We start from the raw sequence: 21361 nt of genomic DNA, 5'->3' as shown, positions 1-21361 counted from the left end.
CTGTGGGAGGAAGGCAAGAGCTCTCTGGTCGGCCTCCCCCCAGCCACAGAGTCACCAGCCAGGCGGGAGAGGAACAGTCTGTGCAGTTAGGCTCAGAGTCTCTAGGCAGGCATTTGTTAGTTCCGAGCAGTTTAGGCCGACTGGTTGGTGGTACTGTGGGGGGAGGTTAGGCAGAGGAGCTCTAGGCTGAGCAAACTACTGAGCCCTCAACTCCCTAGCCTCATGTCTTGCCTAGCTCACCAGGAAGACCAGCAGAGGTTACTGTGGTAGTAAGTGGCAGACCCATCCAAGCAATGCTCTTCCCTCCCCCCCCCCGTGTCCAGGCAGAAGTAGCCCATACGAGAGTCAGTCCCTTGCACTGCCAGAACGAGGGCGCTGTCTCTACCACTGTCATCGTGGGACGGAGGGGGGAGGCCACTGCGACTGGCACAGGGGCACTGAGGTATGGCACGGTCTGTGGTTTACTTGGTAGTGGGAAGCACAGAAACTCAAGGAGGGCGGAGAGATCCCCGGCTGTCGCATCTGCTACTGTCCATTGAAGTGCCCGTGGAAAGCACTACGTCTTTTCTGTGTTTCAGTGTTAATGCAAAAACCTTGTATTCCCAAACGAGGTAATTTTGTGATAGTCAGTCTTACTGGAGAGAACGGAAATCCAATCTAGTTAGATATGGTGTATGGGTTTATCAGTCACAAAGATCTAGCTTGGGGGGGATACTGAGTCATGTGCTACGTACGGATGCTCAAATTGTCTTTCGTTGTGTATGCAATGAGCATTGGGTGACTCTCTGGATGCATAGTCCTAATCATGGTACCAGTAGTAACTAAGCACTTGTTCTTCAAAATGACAATTTTGTTTTAAGGTTTTTCTTATTAATTGTATTTATTTGTTTCTTTCATTAACATTACATGGGTAGAAAATAAAAAGAGTATATAGCATGAAAAGTTCAGAGGAAATGCATAATTTAGTTCACCACTTTTCAACGTTAAAGTAAACAGGGTCTGTATCCTGTTTTCCTTTGTTAGTAATTTTGTTTGTTCTCTTGCAATTATAATTCTCGGAAAGACCGAATTCCATTCTCTCGGTATGGGATTTTTTATATCAGCAATAGATCACAGAGAATGAGTAAGACAAGCTCTTCGGGTAAAATGGTATCAACATCATGTTTATGATATCATGTTTATTTCTTCTTGTTGGAGGTGGAGTTCTTTGGTAGTTCCTTAACGAATGGCAAGAATTCTGGTTCACCTGGGATGTACTTTCTCAAGACTTCTGGAACAATCAAACCATCCTCGGTTTGGTAGTTTTCAAGAACACAACATAGGGCCCTTTGGGTAGCAGCCAAGGTGGAGTTCAAACAGTGGACGTACTTCTTCTCTCTGTCGTTCATCTTCTTGATACCACTTCTGATTTCCAAGTTTCTGGATTGGTAGTCAGTACAGTTGGAGCAGGAAACCAATTCCTTGTATTCCTTTTGGTATGGGAACCAAGCCTCTAGATCGTACTTCTTGGCAGCGGCGTTGTTCAATTCACCGGAGACGATACCAACAACACGGTATGGAAGTTTCAAGGATTGGTAGAATTCTTCGGAGTTAGCGATCATTCTGTCGAACTCTTCCCAGGACTTCTCTGGTTCGGTTATACAGAACTGTTCAATCTTCTCGAAGGCGTGGACTCTGAAAACACCCCAAGCGTCCTTACCGTGAGAACCGGCTTCTCTACGGAAACAGGAGGAGTAACCAACGTAACGGATTGGCAGTTGTTCCTGTGGCTTCTCAAACCATTCACCGCTGTGGTAAGCAGAGATTGGCTGTTCAGAAGTAGCAATCAAGTACTTCTCGTCTTCACCATCGATGACCTTGTATAGTTCTTCGTCGAATTGGGACAATTGGGCGGTCTTGGCCATAACTTCTTTGTTCATCATGACTGGGGCTTGCAATGGGATGTAACCCTTGCTGGCCAAGAAGTGCAGACCGTAGTTGATCAAAGCCTGGTTCAAGAAGACACCGTAGTTTCTGAAGAAGTAACCTCTGTGGCCAGAGATCTTAACACCACGCTCTGGGTCGTAACCGTCCAGTCTTAGCAAGATCTCGTGGTGAGACAAAGCGGCTGGCTTACCAGTAACGGAGGCAACTGGGCCGACATCAGCCAAGCCCTCTGGCTTCCAAGTACGGACCAGCTCGTTGTTCTCCTCATCATTAGAGACAACCACAGATGGGTGGACAATGTTACCAATCTGATTCACCTTCTGTCTCAGATCCTTGTCCTCCTTCTGCTCCTTCTCGATCAATTGCTTCTTCTCCTCGCTCAGCTTGTCCTTCTCAGCCAAGAGCTCGCTAGCATCCTCCTTGGCCTTGAACTTCATACCGATGTCCTTCTGCAACTTGTTCAGCTTCTTGTTCAACTCATCCAGCTCAAACCTCGTCTTGACCCAGTCCTTGTAGTCAGCAATAATCTCATCAACTAACTCAACACTGGCATATCTAGCCTTCTGAGACTGTCTGATCAGCTCAGGGTTACCACCTTTCTCTTCAATAAACTGGTTGATATCCAACATCGTTCTCGCTCGTCTTCCTTTTCTTTCACTGCCACTGTCTTCCCCCCAAGGTACTGATATTCTTCTAGACGCCCAACTATTCTCAAGAGACCTATAGTCCCGTGTTAGTGATCCCAAGCATTGCTATGTCAGTTTTTGCCAGTTTCACCAGTTTCACCAGTTTGTTGGTGAAGTGGTGAAGTGGTCAAGTGATGATTGAAGTTGCCAGCTTGTTCTCTCAGCCCAAAAAATTTTCATATACCTACATACGTGTATTTTCCACATGTTATACGTTTATGGTGATTGGATATTGTGTGTGTTTTTTTTGAAAATTTTAAAACATTGTTAAACGCATTTCGCCAGTGGAGTACCACGAAGGAAGAAATGGTCCAATAGTCCAGTGGTTTAAGACGTCGCCTTTACACGGCGAAGATCCCGAGTTCGAACCTCGGTTGGATCATCCTTTCTCTCTTTTTTCTATTTTTAATTTTTGGCAAACTCGATGAGCTCAGCTCCTCACCCTTCATTGCCTCCTAGCAAGCGTATTAGCACAGCTATTTGTACAGCTACACAGATTATAACATTTCCAACAGTGCACCAGTACTCACCATTTACTTACCAGTATTACCTGTATACCAGCAATGGAACCGCTGTCGCTGACTGTGTATGACAGGAATATATGGCACCTGTTTAAGAAGGAGGAAGGCGCGCCGCAGGCCATGTTCCCGACTAACATCAAGTACATATTCGAGGATGACGACGACGTCGCTGATGTGGACGACCTGGTGTTCCAACAGCAGCAGCCGGACAGTGAGCTGGAGAACGTTATTATTGTGGAGATCGACGGCGCCGGGCAGCTGGAGAACGTCGAGCTGATCAGCGATCAGTATGAGATGCTGTCGTACAGGCGGGAGCGGCCCGTGAGCTTGGCATCGCAGAGGTCGTTATCGTGGCTGACCAGCGGCAACGACACCGGTGGTGACGCTGGCAAGAAGTCAGGGGACATCTCAGATCCGGCTGCGGGCCCCGATGTGCCGCGGGAGGCACCACTGAGCATTGAACTGGAGCTGGTCTCAGAGTTCAAGGACTACAGGAATCTGAACCTCGAGGACCTCAAACTAGATGAATTGACCAGGATATTCTGTATACAGAACAAACAGCTACAGATGATATCGGACGCATTGAATTAAAACCTTCATAAGATAACAAGTCATACGTAATCTTACAGCAGAAAGATAGAAAACTTAAAAGCTATCATTGTAAATTAATCTATTATACAGTATTTATTTTTTGAGTGCGCGTGTTGTATTTTTATATATGCTATGCTGTAAACTGCACATCCGGGTTGCGGGGACCACTCAGCGTTTGATTCAGGCCCTTTTGCACACAATTGTTTTCAGGCAACTAGTGTCAGACCTTAACGCTTCTTCTTGTTCTTGTTCTTCTTGTTCTTTCCCTTAGATTGTGCATTCGCACTGGTGTTCACCACTGGTGTGCTATCCTTGTTGTTCTTGTTCTTCTTTTGCTTGGTTTTCTTGTTTCCAGCACCTCCGGATGTGCTTTCAGTCTTCACCTCCTTGATATCCTCGTTGGCGATAAGCTTACCAATACCGATAGTATTCACGATTGGGTTCGTCTGTGCTTTTCTGATCAGTTTCGCCTGCTTCTTACTTATCTTGCTGTTGTTCATCTGCTTGGCCTTCTTCACCACATCAAGGTAATTGCGCCTCTTCGCTATCTTGCTGATCGGATTCATAGACACACCTCTGGGACCCAAAGCGTTTAGCACACGGGACACTTCCTTGTTCATCTTCGTCTGGTACTTGTACGTGGTCGACAAGTGTGGGTTATGCGTGCGGAACACCACAGGGTCAGCCTTGGCACCACCGTGATAACTTATAGTTATGCTAGACCCCGATGGGTTGGCTTCAAACAGCTTCACACTGTTCTCGATAAACGTATCAATGGGTTTCACAGACATCCTTTGAGGTAAACAGCGTCACTTGCTCTTTTTTTGGTTCAATGGCTATTACTATCTTTTTAAATTCCTGCTCCGAGGGGGGTTATAGATCAACAAATCCAGCACGTACGAGCAATTAGAATAATCGAATGCTGTGCTTCCATAGAGAAAGATAAGTATAGTAGCTAACCGCTCCACGAACCGTTGACATCTTTTGCAGTGGTTATAACTATTACTTTGCGAACTTCTGCTGGATACACTGATTCTTGCCAAAAGTGTGATGGAATGTGATTATACACGAAAAGTCACATGATTATTGTATAATAGCCATAAAATGGAAATGCAATATTCATGAGACTGAGATATTAATTTGCTATTTAGTAACCGAGGATGTGCCCCTTATGGACACAAAACCTTTGAAATATAGGCGTGTGCGTTTTACAAAAAATTTCACTTAGTGTTTTTATGGCTTGAGTAACTGTATTTTCTTTTCAAGTTCCTATTTGTTTTGAATGTAATTAATTAAAATGCCTTGATGGTATTAAAGTAGGTTACTTGTCCATGCATAGCTAAGTTATGAAGAATTGGGAAGTACAATGATTGAAGAAGATACGGAGTCAGTACGTTCTGGTACGTATTCTGCTGATCTACAGCCGCTGGATTTCGATGCGCGCAGCAGAGTACAGATAAATGATGTCACTAACTTCGACCACGATCAATTTGAGAAGTACCTGGTCAGGCCTGACTACGTCAAGTTGCTCAAGAAACAGGCTGACTGCGATATATTACCCTTTAAAAGATTATTTCTAGCTCAAGAACTGCAACTGGGTGGTTCTTCTGTCACTGTATCTCGTTTTAGCAAAGACGGTACACTCTTTTGTGTCGGTTGTAAAGATGGATCACTTATGGTGCTGAAAGTGCTGCAGACTAAATCAGAGAAGCTTGGTATTAGTGATGCCGAGTGTGAAGAGACAGGCAAGCGTAAGATACAGTATGCTCCGATTTTCAATGAGTTGGATATCGTATCTTTGAACTCAGATGAAAAGGTTCATAGAGAAGTGCTAGACCTCTCATGGTCCGTTAACCATTTTTTGCTAGTCTCATCAGTTGACAGTTACGTAACATTATGGACACCATTTGATGGGAACCGTCCAATTATGAGGTTCGATCATCCTGACTTAGTTACGAGCGCTAAATTTATAGAGGCAGATGATAGATTTTTTATCAGCGGTTGTCTGGACCATTGCGTGAGGTTCTGGTCTGTGACGGATAACCGGGTTGAATACAGCTTCAACTGTGAGGAGCCCATAAATGTGGTAACAGTATCTCCTGGGATGTCCCACTTCACAGTTGTTGGCACATTTGGTGGTTACATTTATGTGTTTTCCACAATGGGCTTGAAGTTGATTGATAAATTTCATATAATCAATGGCAGGTCAATTGATGGTAATTTGCGCAATGGAGCTGATAAAATAAAAATTACTGGCATAGAATGGATAGTTACAGATAACAGGTTAGACGAGATACAAGAAGATAACGAGTATAGCACCGCTAGAATAGTGGTCACATCGGGAGACGAAAGAATCAGAGTGTTTAAACTGACAGAAGGGGGCTATCATAACTTGGAATTGAAAGGTTTCCATTGTGAGCAGTTTAGACATCGGGCTCAGCTATGTATTTGGGATGACAAACCATTCATATATTGCAGCAGTGAAGACCAATGGTTCTATGTGTGGAGGTTAAATTACCAGGATCTCATGCTAACTAGAGCAACCAATGAGATTCTATATGCTAGCACTACACACCGCAGAAGAAGAACAGAACGGATTCTGGGACACACAAAAGAAGTGACCTCTAGTGTATTAGATATGTTCTTCAGTACATACGCAGCGGCAGATGTAGAGATGGGGAGTAACGACAAAGGCATGAGACATGGTCAACAACAATCGATGACGTTTAGCCATGAGAGTACTGTTACACAGACGATGCCCATCGGACAACCGACAGGTTCTACTACAAAGTCAACAATCGAAGAACAACGAGAAGAGAACTACATACTCAGACACTCTCATACTTTCTCATTCCACGCGCATGATCACCCTATTACAACTGTCAATATAGCACCGATAGGTACCATAGCTGCAGTGACACAATCAAATGACTTCATATATGAGTTTACGTGCAGATGTTATTCAAACAACGTAGAGTTGAGAGACGTAGAGATGGACTCCTGTGATATCATAGGCCCCATAGTGGTTACGACAGACAGTGTTGGCAAGTTGCGAGTGTTTAGAACTGATTTGTCAGACATCGCTAGAGAGACTTTGATAAATGTCTTGCACAGTGCAATGGAGACAAAACAGTCTACATTCTGAAGGATAGTGAGTTGAAGAACGGTAGGGTGTATCTTACTCTTGACACATCTTTAAAAGCACCACTCTTACATGTGACTTTATCATATGGCCAGGTACCTGTTCGCTGATTTATCATGAAGGAAACCGGTCCAGGTTCAACATCGATGATTCCCACTTCCGAACAAAGGTGGGATCGGTGATCACATCCACCATCACAAGATCGAGACTAAAGCTGTACTTAGCTGAGTTAGAGGGTGACCGGTTCCGCTCCCACACTTGATGATTACTTCAAAATGACTGATTTCTTGTAATATAATGTGTGGAAGGGAATGAAAAAAAAAAAATTAATCTAGGAAGCACAATGGTGGTTCAACTTGGTATATAAGCAATGGCTAGGACCCTTGAGTTTATCTCTTCTCTTGACTTTTATTTCAAACATATATCTTTATAGTTTGTTCGCACTACGCAGCTCATCGCATTCCGACTTGGAAAAGTTTATATTATTGTAAACTACACAGAAATCATAGACATAATATTCTTTAAAGAAACAATACAAACGAGTTCAAAATGGCTAAAGGTGAGGACAAGATTCAGAAGAGTGCTGCTCAGAAAGTGAGCAAGTTTGGTTCCTTCACCGCGGGTGGACTCGCGGCGTGTATAGCTGTGACTGTGACTAACCCAATTGAAGTGGTGAAGATACGGATGCAGTTACAAGGTGAGCTAATGGCTGCGAACCAGAGGATATACACCAACCCATTCCAGGCTATGGGTGTTGTGTTTAGAAATGAAGGTATCAGAGGTCTTCAGAAGGGTCTAGTGGCTGCGTACATTTACCAGATTGCATTAAATGGGTCCCGTTTGGGTTTCTATGAGCCTATCAGAGCTGTGATGAACAAGACTTTTTATCCAGACCAGGAATCTCACAAAGTTCAAAGTGTTGGTATCAACGTGTTTGCAGGTGCCGCCTCTGGTATTATCGGTGCAGTCATGGGTTCGCCATTGTTCTTGGTGAAGACAAGACTGCAGTCTTACTCTAATGCAATCAAGATTGGTGAACAGACACATTACACTGGTGTGTGGAACGGTTTGAAGACCATTTACATGACGGAAGGTGTTAAAGGCCTGTTCCGTGGTATCGATGCCGCAATCCTAAGAACAGGTGCTGGGTCTTCTGTGCAACTGCCGATCTACAACACTGCAAAGAACTTCTTGCTAAGAAACGATATCATGGAAGATGGCCCATCTCTACATTTGACAGCCAGTACCATCTCGGGTCTCGGTGTCGCAGTGGTGATGAATCCATGGGACGTTATCCTAACCAGAATATATAACCAAAAGGGAGACCTGTACAAGGGTCCAATTGACTGTTTGGTGAAGACCGTCAAGATTGAAGGTATCACTGCCTTATACAAGGGTTTCGAAGCACAAGTTTTCAGAATTGGGCCACATACCATTCTATGTTTGACATTCTTGGAACAAACAATGAAATTGGTTCATGCATTTGAGTCTAAGGTCCTCGGTCACAACTAAGACATGGTAGCATTAAACAGTCTAGCGACCACCCCATCATACTAAAAAACCACGAAAATAAATTTATATATCCATTTTATAGAGCAAAATACTAAGAATCGATAGTGCATTATTCATTTCAAGCAGGCTGATAACACAGGGGCAGACAACATTACTTTGGTCAAAACACATACTTTTGGACCAGCTTTTTATGCTCTTTCTTGGACTTCTCGCTGGCCTTGGCCTCTTCGATCTTGGAAAGGTAGCTAGAGTAAACCACCACCTCTGCGACAAGCACCAGGATCCCGAAGAACATGCATAAGAAAATCCTGTGGTGTATAGCCAGACCAGCTGACGTACGTGACCAGTACCAGATGGCCACCACTACAGATATGACACTGATTATGATATTGAAAACCGTCGTTACTTGTTCCTTAATCTCACGGTTGATCTGCGCCGGCGTTGCTTCTGACTCAGTGGTGATGGCAAGATCACGGTTCTTCACAATCTGCTGGTACTCTTGCTCCTGTTGCAATGCACGCAGCCGAGCCAATTGCGCTTGAAACTCGGGACTAGGCTTCCTCGTCTCTCTGTCCTTGAACTTGAACTCTAGCCCAGACAACGCCTCTGAAACTGACACCTCGGAACCCCAAGCTCGACACAACTCAGCCAATTCACCACACGGCACACTCCCACGCTCAATCAGCTCTAGCAATCGCACCTTCGCATCGCCATCTCCCGCAGCCACCGCAGCTTCCACCGCGGATTCCAGCGCCCGCCGCAACGCACTACCTACTGCCACTTCAAACATATGTACTGGAAACACAGCTTTTATATGCTATGAACTTCAGCTCAGATTGAAGCTCATCGCCTTGAAGGAAGTTTCTGGAAGGTTTTCACTTTTTAAAGGCCTTAAGGGGATTTCTCGCCTCTCTGGGGGGGAGGGAGCCCAACTGGCTGGAAAAATTTGTATATAAAGGGCCCAACATTTAGGTGACGGTGCTTACCAGACCTTTGCATTTGCTGGGGTTGGGAAGGACCACGAAGCAAGTTGAATTGAAGATGTCCAAAGTATTGACACCTGAAGTTGCGTGGGCGCAGAGGTCCAGCGAGAGCGATGCTGAGAAGAACTACCTGTTGATTACTGTTAGTATTCCAGATTGCGAGTCTCCTGAGGTTAAGATTGAAGCTGGTTCTTTGGATCTGGAGGCGCAATCTCGTGGACATGTTGGCGATGAGCACAAGCACACTTACAAGCTGCACATTGACTTCTACAAGGACATTGTTCCGGAGAAGTCTCTACACAAGATTGCCAATGGCCAGCACTACTTCCTGAAGTTGTTCAAGAAGGACCTGGAGCTAGAGTACTGGCCACGTTTGACCAAGGAGAAGATCAAGTACTCCAACATCAAGACCGATTTCGACAAGTGGGTTGACGAGGACGAGCAAGAGACCGCCGCTGACACCGGTATGCCAGGCGACATGGACTTCAGCCAGTTGATGGGCGGCATGGGCGGTGCCGGCATGGGTGGCATGGGCGACATGGGCGGAATGCCCGGCATGGGCGGAATGGGCGGCCCAGGTGGTCCAAGCATGGAACAACTGCAGAGCATGCTAAGCCAACAAGGCGGTCTAGGCGGTTTAGGCGGTGAAGATCTAGGAGACTTCGGTGGAGAAGATGAGGATGAGGAAGAGATCGAGGAGATCAAGAAAGATTGAGTCCAAGAGATGTCTACCTCATGAAAAAAAGTAAGTGACTGCAGGTATTTTCTTCTTTATTTGTATAATCATGTTTTCTTTAACACTGATTATTTGTAGCTCAATATAATTTACGCATGTATTCAGTCTGCATTTGTACCAGGATTGTGAGCCAGTTTCAATCTTGAACTGGCAATAATTATAAAAATACCATTTATGTATTTAGTATTCATTGATAGCTAAATGATGTGATGATAAAAGAGATTCATGTGTATATGCAAGGATAAAAAAAAAGTAATAGTAATAAAATAAAACACTGTGAATAATAACAAGCCAAAGTTAATGTAGAGACAAAGTAAGAATAATATGCCTGAAATGTGAGAATAAGAGATTTTGTGTCAGAATTGCAATGATCCAACAATTTCTTGGATAAATGCTGAGTTGAAAATGTCATTACAATTCCACCGCTGGTTCTTTCTCGTTAAAGTATTATTGACAATTTCCTTGGCAGAAGAATCATCTTCGATCATTTTATGCCATTTCCATTCAAATCTGGCTATTCTATGTGCAGTTGGTCTGTTTTTTTGTCTAATAGAAGCACCTGGTAGTGGATCGAATGGCAGTCTATCTTCTAGTAGTGAATATAAAATGACACCCATAGCCCAAGTGTCAGAAAGGTGACCATCATATGGTACACCCATTAGTATTTCAGGTGATACGTAGTCTTCTGATCCGCACCTTGCTGTGCATAGCTCATCCGGTTCTATTTTCTTGCACAGCCCAAAATCGGCAATCTCTACAAAACTATGCTCGTAGTATATGTCCTTATCCTTTAGGGATCTGATATTCCCAAGAGGTACCTTCAGTAGAATGTTCTCCAGCTTTAAGTCTCTGTGAATAATATTGTGTTCATGTAAATATTTGACACCTAAAAGGATCTCTGTAAATAGACGTTGAATCAGCCAACGATCTAGGTTGCCGGAACATTGTGACATTGCGGCCAATAAATCTCCACCAACACAGTATGACATGATTAAGTTGCATGGAACTAATTTTTGTCTTAGCTTGAGCATATCATATAATGGTCGACAGCTTTCGATAAATAGTGGATCGTTCACTCCAAATAGTTTGACAATGCATGGATGATTTAAAGAATTCAGTACAGAAATTTCCCTGGTTAAAGAATTGTCAAGTCTACCCAATAGTTCATCAAAATTGGCTGAGCGGTTTCTAATGTCCTTCAATTCTTGTGGATATCTTATCCTCTTCACAGCTACTTGGAGTAATTCTGGATCATTTTGATCAATTGATTCATATAAAAGAACATCGCTGAAATTACCAACACCAATGGTTTTCACCTTTCGCCATTGTAGTGCTTTTGTATATTCGCCAATTCTATATCCCATAAGTACTATATCGTCTTCTTGTGAGTTAGAATCATCCGCAAGTGCCGTTCCGTCATGGTGAATGGGGAATTTATCATTCTCAGTTGTAGTTTCTTCTGATACTGTTGGTAAAGATATTACTCTTTGCTGAGCGGTATCTGGAGTCGGTACCACTTCTGAGATTATTCTGATAGGTTTTGATCCGATTAATCCGTCCAAGTTTGGTTTATATTGAGCCCTTCTCTTTGGAATGTTGATCTTCATCTCAGTGCTTTTGATAGCTTGAGGTGACTTATTCAACACAGCTGGTGACATGGGACTGTACACCATTGGTGTTGGTAGAGTGGCGACATTCTCAAATGTAGGTATAGAAACACTCAACGGTGTAACAACCTTCACATCTTCCGTCTCATCAGCTCCTACTTCAGTGTTCATTGTAATATCTGGAACACTAGCTCCAAATTCGGAGACGTTCGTGTCTCTACTTGTCAACTCATCTATACTACCAGCAACAGACGTGTTACCCTCTGACGTACCATTGAACCCGGTCATTGTCCCCTCAGGTATATCAAACCCAGTTTGAGGAATTCGCGGTGTTTTAGGGTCGTTATGCAAATATTGCTCAGACATGGATTAGCTGAGTTCTATAACCAGCGATGATACAAAGCTCAATTTCTCAATTAGGATGTGGTCCAATTCCAAGGTCAAGGGCACAGTATTGAAATTGGTAATGTAATGAACAACAGCAACGAGAACGTTCAGAAAAGCGTGTCGGTACTTCGCAGTTGTGGCTGTGCCATGCACGTTCAACAAAATCAAGCGCAAACTGGGAAAAGTAATTGTCCTTATAGAAAGTGCAACTTGTAAGTACCTGACTGAATGTTGTTAGAGATTTCTGAGCCTCTAAACCATAACAAATATGGGCAATTGGAAACCGTAAATCACCTTAAATCGTTGTCCCCATAAGTAACTTGTTTTCTCTAATCCGATGGGATCAAAAAAAATGTTGCAGCTGTCTCGCCTTTGTTGATGCGCATCGGCAGCTTTACAGCCATGACGGCATAGTCAAGTAGTTGTATATAATAATTGAGATTAATATATTGCAGCTCGTTAACCTGTTAGTTATATGTTTATGATTGGAGAGAAAAAATAGAATAAATTAATACATATTGTTTTTGTATAATGCCTAAGTCATTAAAAAATCGCGCGCGCAGTTCTGTCAAGGTACTGAATCTTGGAGGAATTCAAACCATAATTTTGCTTGATAGCTTAGTAACTTATTATTTTTTGGCTTTTTTCAACTGCGCTGTGATATCTGCTGCGCCTGTCGCTTTCCTTTTCTTAGTAGTCGTAGTCTTCTTCTTTTCAAATTTTGACATTTGTTCTTTCCTGGACTTTTCACCTAGTTTTTGCAGTTCTTCGTTTTTAGCTTCCATTTCTTTTAACTTGTCAGTATCACCATCTTCAATGGTCTCTAACCATTCAAGAAGTTTAACCTCCTTGGCATATCCCGCGTCGTCAGGTTGTGGGGTCTCCAGAACAATTGGTATGCCTTTCAAATGATCGTAATGAGCCAGGTTTCTAAAGAAATCTAAACCCAAGTATCCTTCACCCAGTTTTTCATGTAGATCTCTGTTAGCACCCAGTGGAGCTTTGGAGTCATTAAGATGCACAGATGCTAAGTATTTATAGCCAATAATGTCGTCAAAATCTTTCCAGAACTTGTCGAAGGCGTCTTTGCTCTGAATATCGTAGCCTGCTGCAAAGGTATGGCATGTGTCTATACAGACACCAATTCGTGACTTATCAGTGACCATATCGATCACTTTCCTCAGATCAGTAAGATCACTGCCAACTAGATTACCGGTACCAGCCATATTCTCTAGCACAATCTTGACAAACTTCGTCTCACCTAACGCCTTATTGATATATGACGCTAACTGTTTTAATTGCTCATCGTGATCACCTTTCAAAGTGGAACCAGGATGAAAGTTGTACAAACCAACACCAAGTTGTTCACATCTTGTAAGATCATCGATGAAAGATTCATAACTCTTCTCTGCTTTTTCGGGATCAGGATTTGCAAGGTTTATGAAATACTGTCCATGTGGTAGTATGTCAGTCAATGGGTTGTAACCATATTTCTCACAATTCTCTTTGAACTTTGCGATCTCTTCCTGTGTGAATGCTGGAGATACCCATTTTCTAGGGGACTTCAAGAACATTGCAAATGAGTTGCACCCGGCATTGAATGCATTGGTAACACTGTTTGAGATGCCTCCAGCACCAGACATGTGTGCCCCGAATTTGTACTTCGACACTGTTGATCTTGCAAACGTACTCATTGATCGAATCGTCTTGGTCACTATATTATCTAGGGTCTTGCCTTTCACAATTTTAGTCCAGTTTAGTTACAACCTGAGCCGATGAATTGACTAGGGAGTTCAGCAGATTATATTTATAGTTATACTCTGACAGCCAAATAGACTCTGTACTATTGTACTCATTCAATGATTGGTGATGAGCTAATCGCACAGAATTCCAGATTCCTTCAATTTTAACTTTTTTTTTCAGCCAACTTGTTCTTCGCCGAAATAGTGTCAAGCAGAAAATCACATTGCTAATCATTGATCAAATTCAAGATCAGCAATCATTAATAAGCTAGTGGATATTTCAATGGTCTAGTTGGCGACAGGATTATTATAATGTATATCAATAATAGTAGTGCATAGTAACTACTTCTCTTTCTACTCCCTAGTTATACAATTTATGTCTATCTTTGTTTCCAAGCAGATTTTTTTATCTTGTCATTATTTAAACAGATGTCTCCGGATGCGGTGTCATTTGGTTGGAAAAGAATAGCAGATTTTGCTGTTACTGCATTACTTAACGTCTCTTTGTGACCTTACCCTTGGCTCCTTTAGCATTTTTTTTCGCTAACTTGGCCTTTGCAGCAGCAGCCTCTAATTGTTCTTTTGTCTTTGGGACGACTTTGAAGAAACCATCAAGACGACCTTGTACACCGGATTTTAGGCCCTTTTGTAATCTCTTGATACCTGACCTCACTCTTTCTTCACTGAATTTCTTTTCGTGGCACAAATATTGTATCAGTTCGTCCTCCTTTGGTGGAGTCCATTTCAGATCAATTTCATTGGCATCAATGACATCTGGCTTAACAAATAATTCTCTGGCCTCCTTGTATGGCCAATTCTCAGGAACTTTCCACTTGTTATTGGCTTCACCTGACTCGATGTATTCGACAATCTTCTCCAATGAGCCGTGCTCTTTCATCAGCTTCAATGCTGTTACTGGGCCTACACCTTTGATACTATCACAGTAATCGCAACCAAGCATTATACCCAAGTCAATGAATTGGTCGATGGTTAGCTCAAGGCCTTGCAAGACAATTTCTGTATTGATCTCGTGGATGGGTTCTTTTCTTGCTTCTGAAAATGTTAAATGCCTTAATAGATATGGAGTTCTGTAACAGAGAGTATCCATGTCTTCACTTGCAGCAGCGTATACTTTACCCTTCTTGGCTAGCTCGGCACATTGAGCTTCTGCTTCACCTGGTGCATTAACATAAGGAATTCCCATAAGTTCTAACAGCTTTTTAGCCTCATCATTATGCTCTTTGGAGACTTTTACCAACCTTCTCTCGTGCTTCATCTTCTCTGCTTCTTCTGTGGCTTCAGCCAGCTTCTTTTCGGTTTCTTCCCTTCTGCTGGTTCTCTTATCTAGTTCATGGGATTTTAAAACGGGTGGTTTACCATCAAACACATAACATGGCTTGATACCATTATCAATCATCCTCAGAGTTCTATAGAACATACCCATCAAATGTGATGTAGTCTCACCGGTTTCAGTAGAAAGCTGGCCACCATCCTGTTGTCGTACAGCAATTAAAAACTGATACAAGGACATGGACGCATCAATGGCCACCTTACGGCCAAAGAACGCCTTGATATCGCTCTTTCTTATAGCGCTTGGCACATGCTCAGTTATGATCGAGTTTAAACCTTTAATACCCATGTTAGTCGGTAAGTCTTCTGCGTCTGTTAGATCCTAAATCGTCTAACTGTGAGCAATCTGAAGTGTCTATGAAAACTTACCAAACAGCTTAAATCAATTGCCAATGGTAAGTTTTCCTGATAGTTATTGAAGTCTTTACCAAGCTTAAAGGATAACTCATCGCATCCAGCTCTTCGGACCTGAATTTTTCACGGACGCGAGCAAAGGTAACGCGTAAAATAAAGAATTCGACATTGAACTATTGAAATATAAACGTTCTTACGCGTCAAATTTAGTGCAATAGCCTGCAAACTTACCCAGAAGACGGGCGATATACTAGGTATATGTAAATGTAAATGAAGTTAAGAGGTGCAAAGTAGCTGTTAGTAGCTATTGGGTAAGTAGTCTATCGTTGGCGCTTTAAAGAAATTAACAAGGGTAGAAAGAAATGTTCTACATTTCAGCATCATATTGCAACGTTTATGTATTTTATTGTGTAACACTGTAGTTATAATGAGGTTATTTGATTTATACAGATAGAATCTTGAATTTATTGATTGTTTGTAATTTGGTACTATAAATTTATATTTTGGATATGATATTCTACTATTCGGACAAGATTGGTAGATGAGCAGATGTTGAATCTTAAAGAGTAAACACATAACATTACGTATTAAGGGTAAAGAGAAGTAAAAACTGAAATACATCAAAAGACATACAATCAACTATTATAGTTCAAAAATAATAAGGCTTATTCGGATTTGCTATTATACATGTCGATAGAAGCTGAATATATAACTTCTATCTAATTATTAAAGAAAAATAATTTGAAAATACATATTTTGAATTTGATATATATTTACCGACCCAGATGGAGAGAAAACCCATGATAATTAATACCCAGAATGATGTGCCATTCTTTGCGTCATCAAATCATATTAGAAAGTAAAAAAAAATAGTAAGTGAGAAATAAAACATTTGCAAAATAATATAATTATTTTAGTGCTGTGTGAAATGAAATGTGGATTTATTTTTTTGGGATTGTTAATGAAAAACACAGAAAAATTAGTAAAAATATTTTCTTTATGATTTCATAGTTTAAGCTTGAGTGGAAGAAGAGTACTTGGTAACAGCTCTAGTACCTTCAGAGACGGCGTGCTTAGCCAATTCACCTGGCAAGATCAATCTAACGGCGGTTTGGATTTCTCTAGCGGAGATGGTAGACTTCTTGTTGTAAGCAGCCAACTTGGAGGCTTCGGAAGCGATTCTTTCGAAGATATCGTTAACGAAGGAGTTTAGAATAGACATGGACTTTTGAGAGATACCGGTGTCTGGGTGAGTTTGCTTCAAAACTTTGTAGATGTAAGAGGAGTAAGTCTCCTTTCTAGCCTTAGTTCTCTTCTTACCATCGGAAGATGGAGCAGTCTTCTTGGCAGCTGGCTTCTTCTCAGCTGGGGCTTTGGAGGCAGGCTTCTTTTCGGCTTTAGCAGACATTGTATATATATTTAAAGTGTGTTTTGTGTTTGTGGGTATGATTTCCTTTTTCTTTCTTAGTATAAACTAAACTATTGAAAAAGGGACTGAAAAGTATGAAGATTGGGAAGTTACAAGAAACAAATACCAAGTCTTTATATATAAGTTTTTTTTTATAAAGAACTAGCTTTGTTTACTATATAGAATTTAGTAGTTGAGAATATGTCGTATTGATAAGACACAGAGTAGGGCCGGGGACGTTCCCATATGGCACTGGCGATCCGACATAGGCTATCTTTATTTTGCCACACACATAGTACATAGTACATAGTACATAATACACCGTACACCGTACACAGCACACAGTACACAGCACTCAGACATCCCTATAGAAGAGCAAATAAACAAACACCAAGGACTAACACCAGGGGGTGTTGAAATAACCAATAATGAAATAGCCGACCCTATGCATTGATCTCCAAATGGTCGAAACAACGACCCATAGATCCGTACCAGAAACTTCACACTTAACTATGGATATACACGGTAACCCGTCTGCGAAAAATTGGGAACAACGGAAAGTACCCAAGGTGCCACACAACTAGAGTAGAGCAGTGATACTTGGTAGAAGCTTGCTACTGCCCTTTCTATGTGAAAACATACTATATCAAAATCCATTTTCACTGCAGGCGGGGGGGCAGAGGGCCCCATTGTATAACAATATACCTATTGACGAGAAAAACACTCAATCGCATACTTCCTATTTTCTTTCCCAAGGAAGAAGATTATCAGAGAAACAATCGTAGAGATACAGTTAATTTTTCTCGTCTATAGTGCTACGGACCTAATTTTCTCATATTATTCTAGAGAAATGAGAGAAGGGAAGGGGGGAAGAGTCCGCCCACTTCGACAAGTTCACGTCGAGTGAGCTTTCGGGTCAAACAGAGAACATAGATGGTGTTCCAGATATTTCACACTTAAGTATGGTCAGATGGGGGGTGAAAATATGGGAACGGTAAATTATACCCACCAACAAAGAACTTATCTCCCTTTCTATAATGTGCTGTGTGGTGGCTTGAAGTACATAGAGTTAAGAAAGTGGTGCACAATAAAAGGTTTTTGTGTGGTTTGGATACGTAATTAGTCTACCTGCCTCTATAATGGGAAGGGGCTGGTCGTTAGTGTACTTGCTACTCGATATTCAGTGTTATATTCTCTCAGAATGATAAGCAATAGCTTTACAGTCTCTTATAATCCTTTGCCACTTCAAAAATTGCTCTCTCTATCTATAGTGTCTCTCTGGTGAACGGTATCTGGGATTTGGTTATTTTAGAAGAAAGAAATAAAAAAGTATATAAACAGAGTTAACTTCAGTATTGCCCAACTTCTTTAATCTTTCTTGCTCTCTTCAAATATTAAAGAAACAGAAAATCAAAACCATATAAGATAATTTTTTAATTAAAGCTATCTCATTTGCGAAAACAATATTTTAATAACCAAAAAACAAACAAACTACACACATATTAAACAATGTCCGGTGGTAAAGGTGGTAAAGTTGGTTCTGCTGCTAAGGCTTCTCAAACTAGATCTGCTAAGGCTGGTCTAACATTCCCAGTCGGTAGAGTTCACAGACTTTTGAGACGTGGTAACTACGCTCAAAGAATTGGTTCTGGTGCTCCAGTCTACTTGACCGCTGTTCTAGAATATCTAGCTGCTGAAATCTTGGAATTGGCTGGTAACGCTGCCAGAGACAACAAGAAGAGCAGAATCATCCCAAGACATTTGCAATTAGCCATCAGAAACGATGACGAATTGAACAAGTTGTTGGGTAACGTCACTATCGCTCAAGGTGGTGTCTTGCCAAACATTCACCAAAACTTGTTGCCAAAGAAGTCTGCCAAGCCTTCTGCTTCTCAAGAATTGTAAGAAAAGAATTAGTCCAATAATCAAAAAAATCCAACAACAACAATAATTTTTTGATCTATTTTATCAATTCTAAAATCTGCATTCCAAAGTCTTAATTTTTTCAGTTCAAAATAAAATACTACAACAACTTTTTGTTTTCTATATATAATTTTGGGGGTATTTACGTTATATTTTTTTTATTTTCCTTCCTAATGTACTATATTAATTCCATATCATTTATCAAGTCAAATGAATTTGAAGTCCAGCACTTATTTTTTTTTCAATTTTAACGTATGTGCTCGATGTACTCATTACCAATCTCAGTATAATCAAATCATGTGTTTATCGATAATCCCACTCTTATTAAGGATCAAAGGAGTTTTCTCTTGTTCTTGAAAGTATCGGGATTGTAATTGTCCTCGGAAAACTACAAGACCATGTCCAGCTATGTCAGGAACCCAAATCACCCAGAGGCCTGAGGCTTGCTGCTACATCATCTCAACGATGACATTCCAGTTCAATGTTACTCTCCCTCTATAGCACCTTTGAACCCGAGTGAACAAGACATTATTCATATGGCGAAGATGCACTCGCACCACTTGAATTTTGAAAAAAAAAAATTTTTGAAAAAAAAAAAATTGAAATTTTTTGAATAAACAACACTGAATGAACAGCAAATTGGAAGTGTTCAATTGTGCAACTCTTGTACAAAGATTGTACAAAGATTGTACAGGATTGTACAGGATTGTACGGGCCTGCATTTCAAATTTAGTTGCCATTTTGAAATTAAATGCAAGTTAGAGAAGTTGTCATTCCATGTCGTCGACTATCTCTTGCGGGCTTTCCCATTCCTCGGAATAATCGACCATTCCACAATTGTAGAGTTCCAAACCCACGTATCGTATCTCCCAACAAGCCATATATAAATATATAGAGATTGCTATATCAATGAGTAGACACTGTTAGCAACTTCAATTGGGTTTGAAGGGTTTTTTTCTCTTATAGGGTTTAGATACTTTCTGCAGAACAAAACATCCCCATACACAAGCAATTTTAACACAATGTCTAGCTCCGACTCTATCAGAATGGTCTTGATTGGCCCACCAGGTGCCGGTAAAGGTACCCAAGCCCCAAACTTGGTTGAAAGATTCCATGCTGCTCACTTGGCCACTGGTGACATGTTGAGATCCCAAATCTCCAAGGGTACCGAGCTGGGTCTACAAGCCAAGAAGATTATGGACCAAGGTGGTTTGGTCTCCGACGACATCATGGTTAACATGATCAAGGATGAGTTGACCAACAACCCTGCCTGCAAGAACGGTTTCATCCTAGACGGTTTCCCAAGAACCATCCCACAAGCCGAAAAGCTAGATAACATGTTGAAGGAAAGAGGTACTCCACTAGAGAAGGCCGTCGAATTGAAGATCGACGACGAGCTATTGGTCGCCAGAATCACCGGTAGATTGATCCACCCAGCCTCCGGTAGATCTTACCACAAGTTGTTCAACCCTCCAAAGGAAGACATGAAGGACGACGTCACCGGTGAACCACTGGTCCAAAGATCCGACGATAACGAAGATGCTTTGAAGAAGAGACTAGGTGCCTACCACGACCAAACTGAACCAATTGTCGATTTCTACAAGAAGACCGGTATCTGGGCCGACGTCGACGCTTCTCAACCACCAGAGACCGTCTGGTCTGCTATCCTAAAGGCTCTAGGTAAGAACTAGAGATAAGAAGGAACATAGTGCCAAGAGATTGCTGCATTTTTCTTTCATATATCACCTACACCTCCCCACCCCAGAGTGTCTTACTCTTTTACTAAATACCAACCTTATTACATAGCAATATAACGAATTTTCTCTACTGTACGTCAAAAGAAAGCCAGCAAGCCAGTAAACAAACACAACTTGATGAGCACAGAAATGCCACTCAGAGTTGCCAAGATTCCCCTCCTTGTTGTAGCTTTAGCAAATACTACTTATATTTGAACTATTAAATAGTGAATGTTAACTATATAACACCAGTGTGCCTTTGCCAAATAAATAATTATATACGTAACTACACATGATTTTGTCGTAACAAAGAACATCATCCAGCATTTGAACAATCTTGGGCGGCTCTGCGGTATATTTCAGATCTCAGATTTCAGCGTCTAACTTTCTTTGGATACATATTGAAAGCAATGGCATAAGAAGAGGATCCTGCGTCTAAGATAGCCAATTTAAGCATGCTGCATTACCCCAGGTGGTCCTAACGCTGAATTTTTCAGTTTATTCCCTGACTGTTGATAGATTAAGCGCGATTTGAAGGGTTTCCGAGTTTACTCTAGAAGATCAGCTTAAAGGTATTTGAGTCCCAACGATGTTGCGCAGCTTTGTTTGCTACAACATTGAATGGTTTGCTACAGTTATAAATAACGCAACCGTCACTGTTTCGCTTTAGATGACATTGTGGAGCCTACCTCGGTACAAGGTCTACAAAAAGTAGCACTCTAGCTCTTTTTTTTAACAAAAAGAGAGTAGACAAGGA

At 41.5% G+C, this 21361-nt stretch overlaps 14 protein-coding genes and 1 non-coding gene across 15 annotated transcripts; 7 read left to right on the top strand and 8 right to left on the bottom strand.

The window, feature by feature from the left end:
• Positions 1–1178: 1178 nt before the first annotated feature.
• Positions 1179–2555, bottom strand: SES1 (serine--tRNA ligase SES1; the record flags this gene model as incomplete). The annotated part of the gene is made up of 1 exon (XM_448725.1): positions 1179–2555. The coding sequence occupies one exon, from the start codon at positions 2553–2555 to the stop codon at positions 1179–1181; it is 1377 nt and encodes a 458-aa protein (XP_448725.1).
• A 365-nt stretch (positions 2556–2920) lies between these two features.
• On the top strand, positions 2921–2994 carry tV(UAC)2. The gene has a single exon. It is a non-coding gene; the product is annotated as a tRNA-Val (tRNA).
• Positions 2995–3175: 181 nt separating this feature from the next.
• ATG31 (Atg31p) lies at positions 3176–3724 on the top strand (the record flags this gene model as incomplete). Its single annotated transcript, XM_448724.1, has 1 exon — positions 3176–3724. One exon carries the CDS (start codon positions 3176–3178, stop codon positions 3722–3724), a length of 549 nt encoding a protein of 182 aa, XP_448724.1.
• A 227-nt stretch (positions 3725–3951) lies between these two features.
• Positions 3952–4515, bottom strand: SRP21 (signal recognition particle subunit SRP21; the record flags this gene model as incomplete). Its single annotated transcript, XM_448723.1, has 1 exon — positions 3952–4515. The coding sequence occupies one exon, from the start codon at positions 4513–4515 to the stop codon at positions 3952–3954; it is 564 nt and encodes a 187-aa protein (XP_448723.1).
• Positions 4516–5090: 575 nt separating this feature from the next.
• DGR2 (Dgr2p) lies at positions 5091–6869 on the top strand (the record flags this gene model as incomplete). The annotated part of the gene is made up of 1 exon (XM_448722.1): positions 5091–6869. One exon carries the CDS (start codon positions 5091–5093, stop codon positions 6867–6869), a length of 1779 nt encoding a protein of 592 aa, XP_448722.1.
• Positions 6870–7415: 546 nt separating this feature from the next.
• On the top strand, positions 7416–8378 carry OAC1 (Oac1p; the record flags this gene model as incomplete). The annotated part of the gene is made up of 1 exon (XM_448721.1): positions 7416–8378. The coding sequence occupies one exon, from the start codon at positions 7416–7418 to the stop codon at positions 8376–8378; it is 963 nt and encodes a 320-aa protein (XP_448721.1).
• A 160-nt stretch (positions 8379–8538) lies between these two features.
• Positions 8539–9168, bottom strand: VPH2 (Vph2p; the record flags this gene model as incomplete). The annotated part of the gene is made up of 1 exon (XM_448720.1): positions 8539–9168. The coding sequence occupies one exon, from the start codon at positions 9166–9168 to the stop codon at positions 8539–8541; it is 630 nt and encodes a 209-aa protein (XP_448720.1).
• A 251-nt stretch (positions 9169–9419) lies between these two features.
• Positions 9420–10076, top strand: SBA1 (Hsp90 cochaperone SBA1; the record flags this gene model as incomplete). Its single annotated transcript, XM_448719.1, has 1 exon — positions 9420–10076. One exon carries the CDS (start codon positions 9420–9422, stop codon positions 10074–10076), a length of 657 nt encoding a protein of 218 aa, XP_448719.1.
• A 377-nt stretch (positions 10077–10453) lies between these two features.
• Positions 10454–12070, bottom strand: PRR1 (serine/threonine protein kinase PRR1; the record flags this gene model as incomplete). The annotated part of the gene is made up of 1 exon (XM_448718.1): positions 10454–12070. One exon carries the CDS (start codon positions 12068–12070, stop codon positions 10454–10456), a length of 1617 nt encoding a protein of 538 aa, XP_448718.1.
• Positions 12071–12720: 650 nt separating this feature from the next.
• APN1 (DNA-(apurinic or apyrimidinic site) lyase APN1) lies at positions 12721–13785 on the bottom strand (the record flags this gene model as incomplete). The annotated part of the gene is made up of 1 exon (XM_448717.1): positions 12721–13785. One exon carries the CDS (start codon positions 13783–13785, stop codon positions 12721–12723), a length of 1065 nt encoding a protein of 354 aa, XP_448717.1.
• A 541-nt stretch (positions 13786–14326) lies between these two features.
• On the bottom strand, positions 14327–15472 carry RAD27 (multifunctional nuclease RAD27; the record flags this gene model as incomplete). Its single annotated transcript, XM_448716.1, has 1 exon — positions 14327–15472. One exon carries the CDS (start codon positions 15470–15472, stop codon positions 14327–14329), a length of 1146 nt encoding a protein of 381 aa, XP_448716.1.
• Positions 15473–15834: 362 nt separating this feature from the next.
• Positions 15835–16158, bottom strand: GVI51_K11319 (uncharacterized protein; the record flags this gene model as incomplete). Its single annotated transcript, XM_448715.1, has 1 exon — positions 15835–16158. One exon carries the CDS (start codon positions 16156–16158, stop codon positions 15835–15837), a length of 324 nt encoding a protein of 107 aa, XP_448715.1.
• Positions 16159–16549: 391 nt separating this feature from the next.
• HTB1 (histone H2B) lies at positions 16550–16945 on the bottom strand (the record flags this gene model as incomplete). The annotated part of the gene is made up of 1 exon (XM_448714.1): positions 16550–16945. The coding sequence occupies one exon, from the start codon at positions 16943–16945 to the stop codon at positions 16550–16552; it is 396 nt and encodes a 131-aa protein (XP_448714.1).
• A 1509-nt stretch (positions 16946–18454) lies between these two features.
• On the top strand, positions 18455–18850 carry HTA1 (histone H2A; the record flags this gene model as incomplete). The annotated part of the gene is made up of 1 exon (XM_448713.1): positions 18455–18850. One exon carries the CDS (start codon positions 18455–18457, stop codon positions 18848–18850), a length of 396 nt encoding a protein of 131 aa, XP_448713.1.
• A 1040-nt stretch (positions 18851–19890) lies between these two features.
• Positions 19891–20559, top strand: ADK1 (adenylate kinase ADK1; the record flags this gene model as incomplete). The annotated part of the gene is made up of 1 exon (XM_448712.1): positions 19891–20559. One exon carries the CDS (start codon positions 19891–19893, stop codon positions 20557–20559), a length of 669 nt encoding a protein of 222 aa, XP_448712.1.
• Between the last annotated feature and the right edge of the window lie 802 nt (positions 20560–21361).

Source organism: Nakaseomyces glabratus, chromosome K (genome assembly GCF_010111755.1).
Source record: "Nakaseomyces glabratus chromosome K, complete sequence".
Classification (NCBI taxonomy): Eukaryota; Fungi; Ascomycota; class Saccharomycetes; order Saccharomycetales; family Saccharomycetaceae; genus Nakaseomyces; species Nakaseomyces glabratus.
The sequence above is the reverse complement of the archived record's forward strand: the minus strand, read 5'-3'. Positions and strand labels throughout refer to the sequence as shown.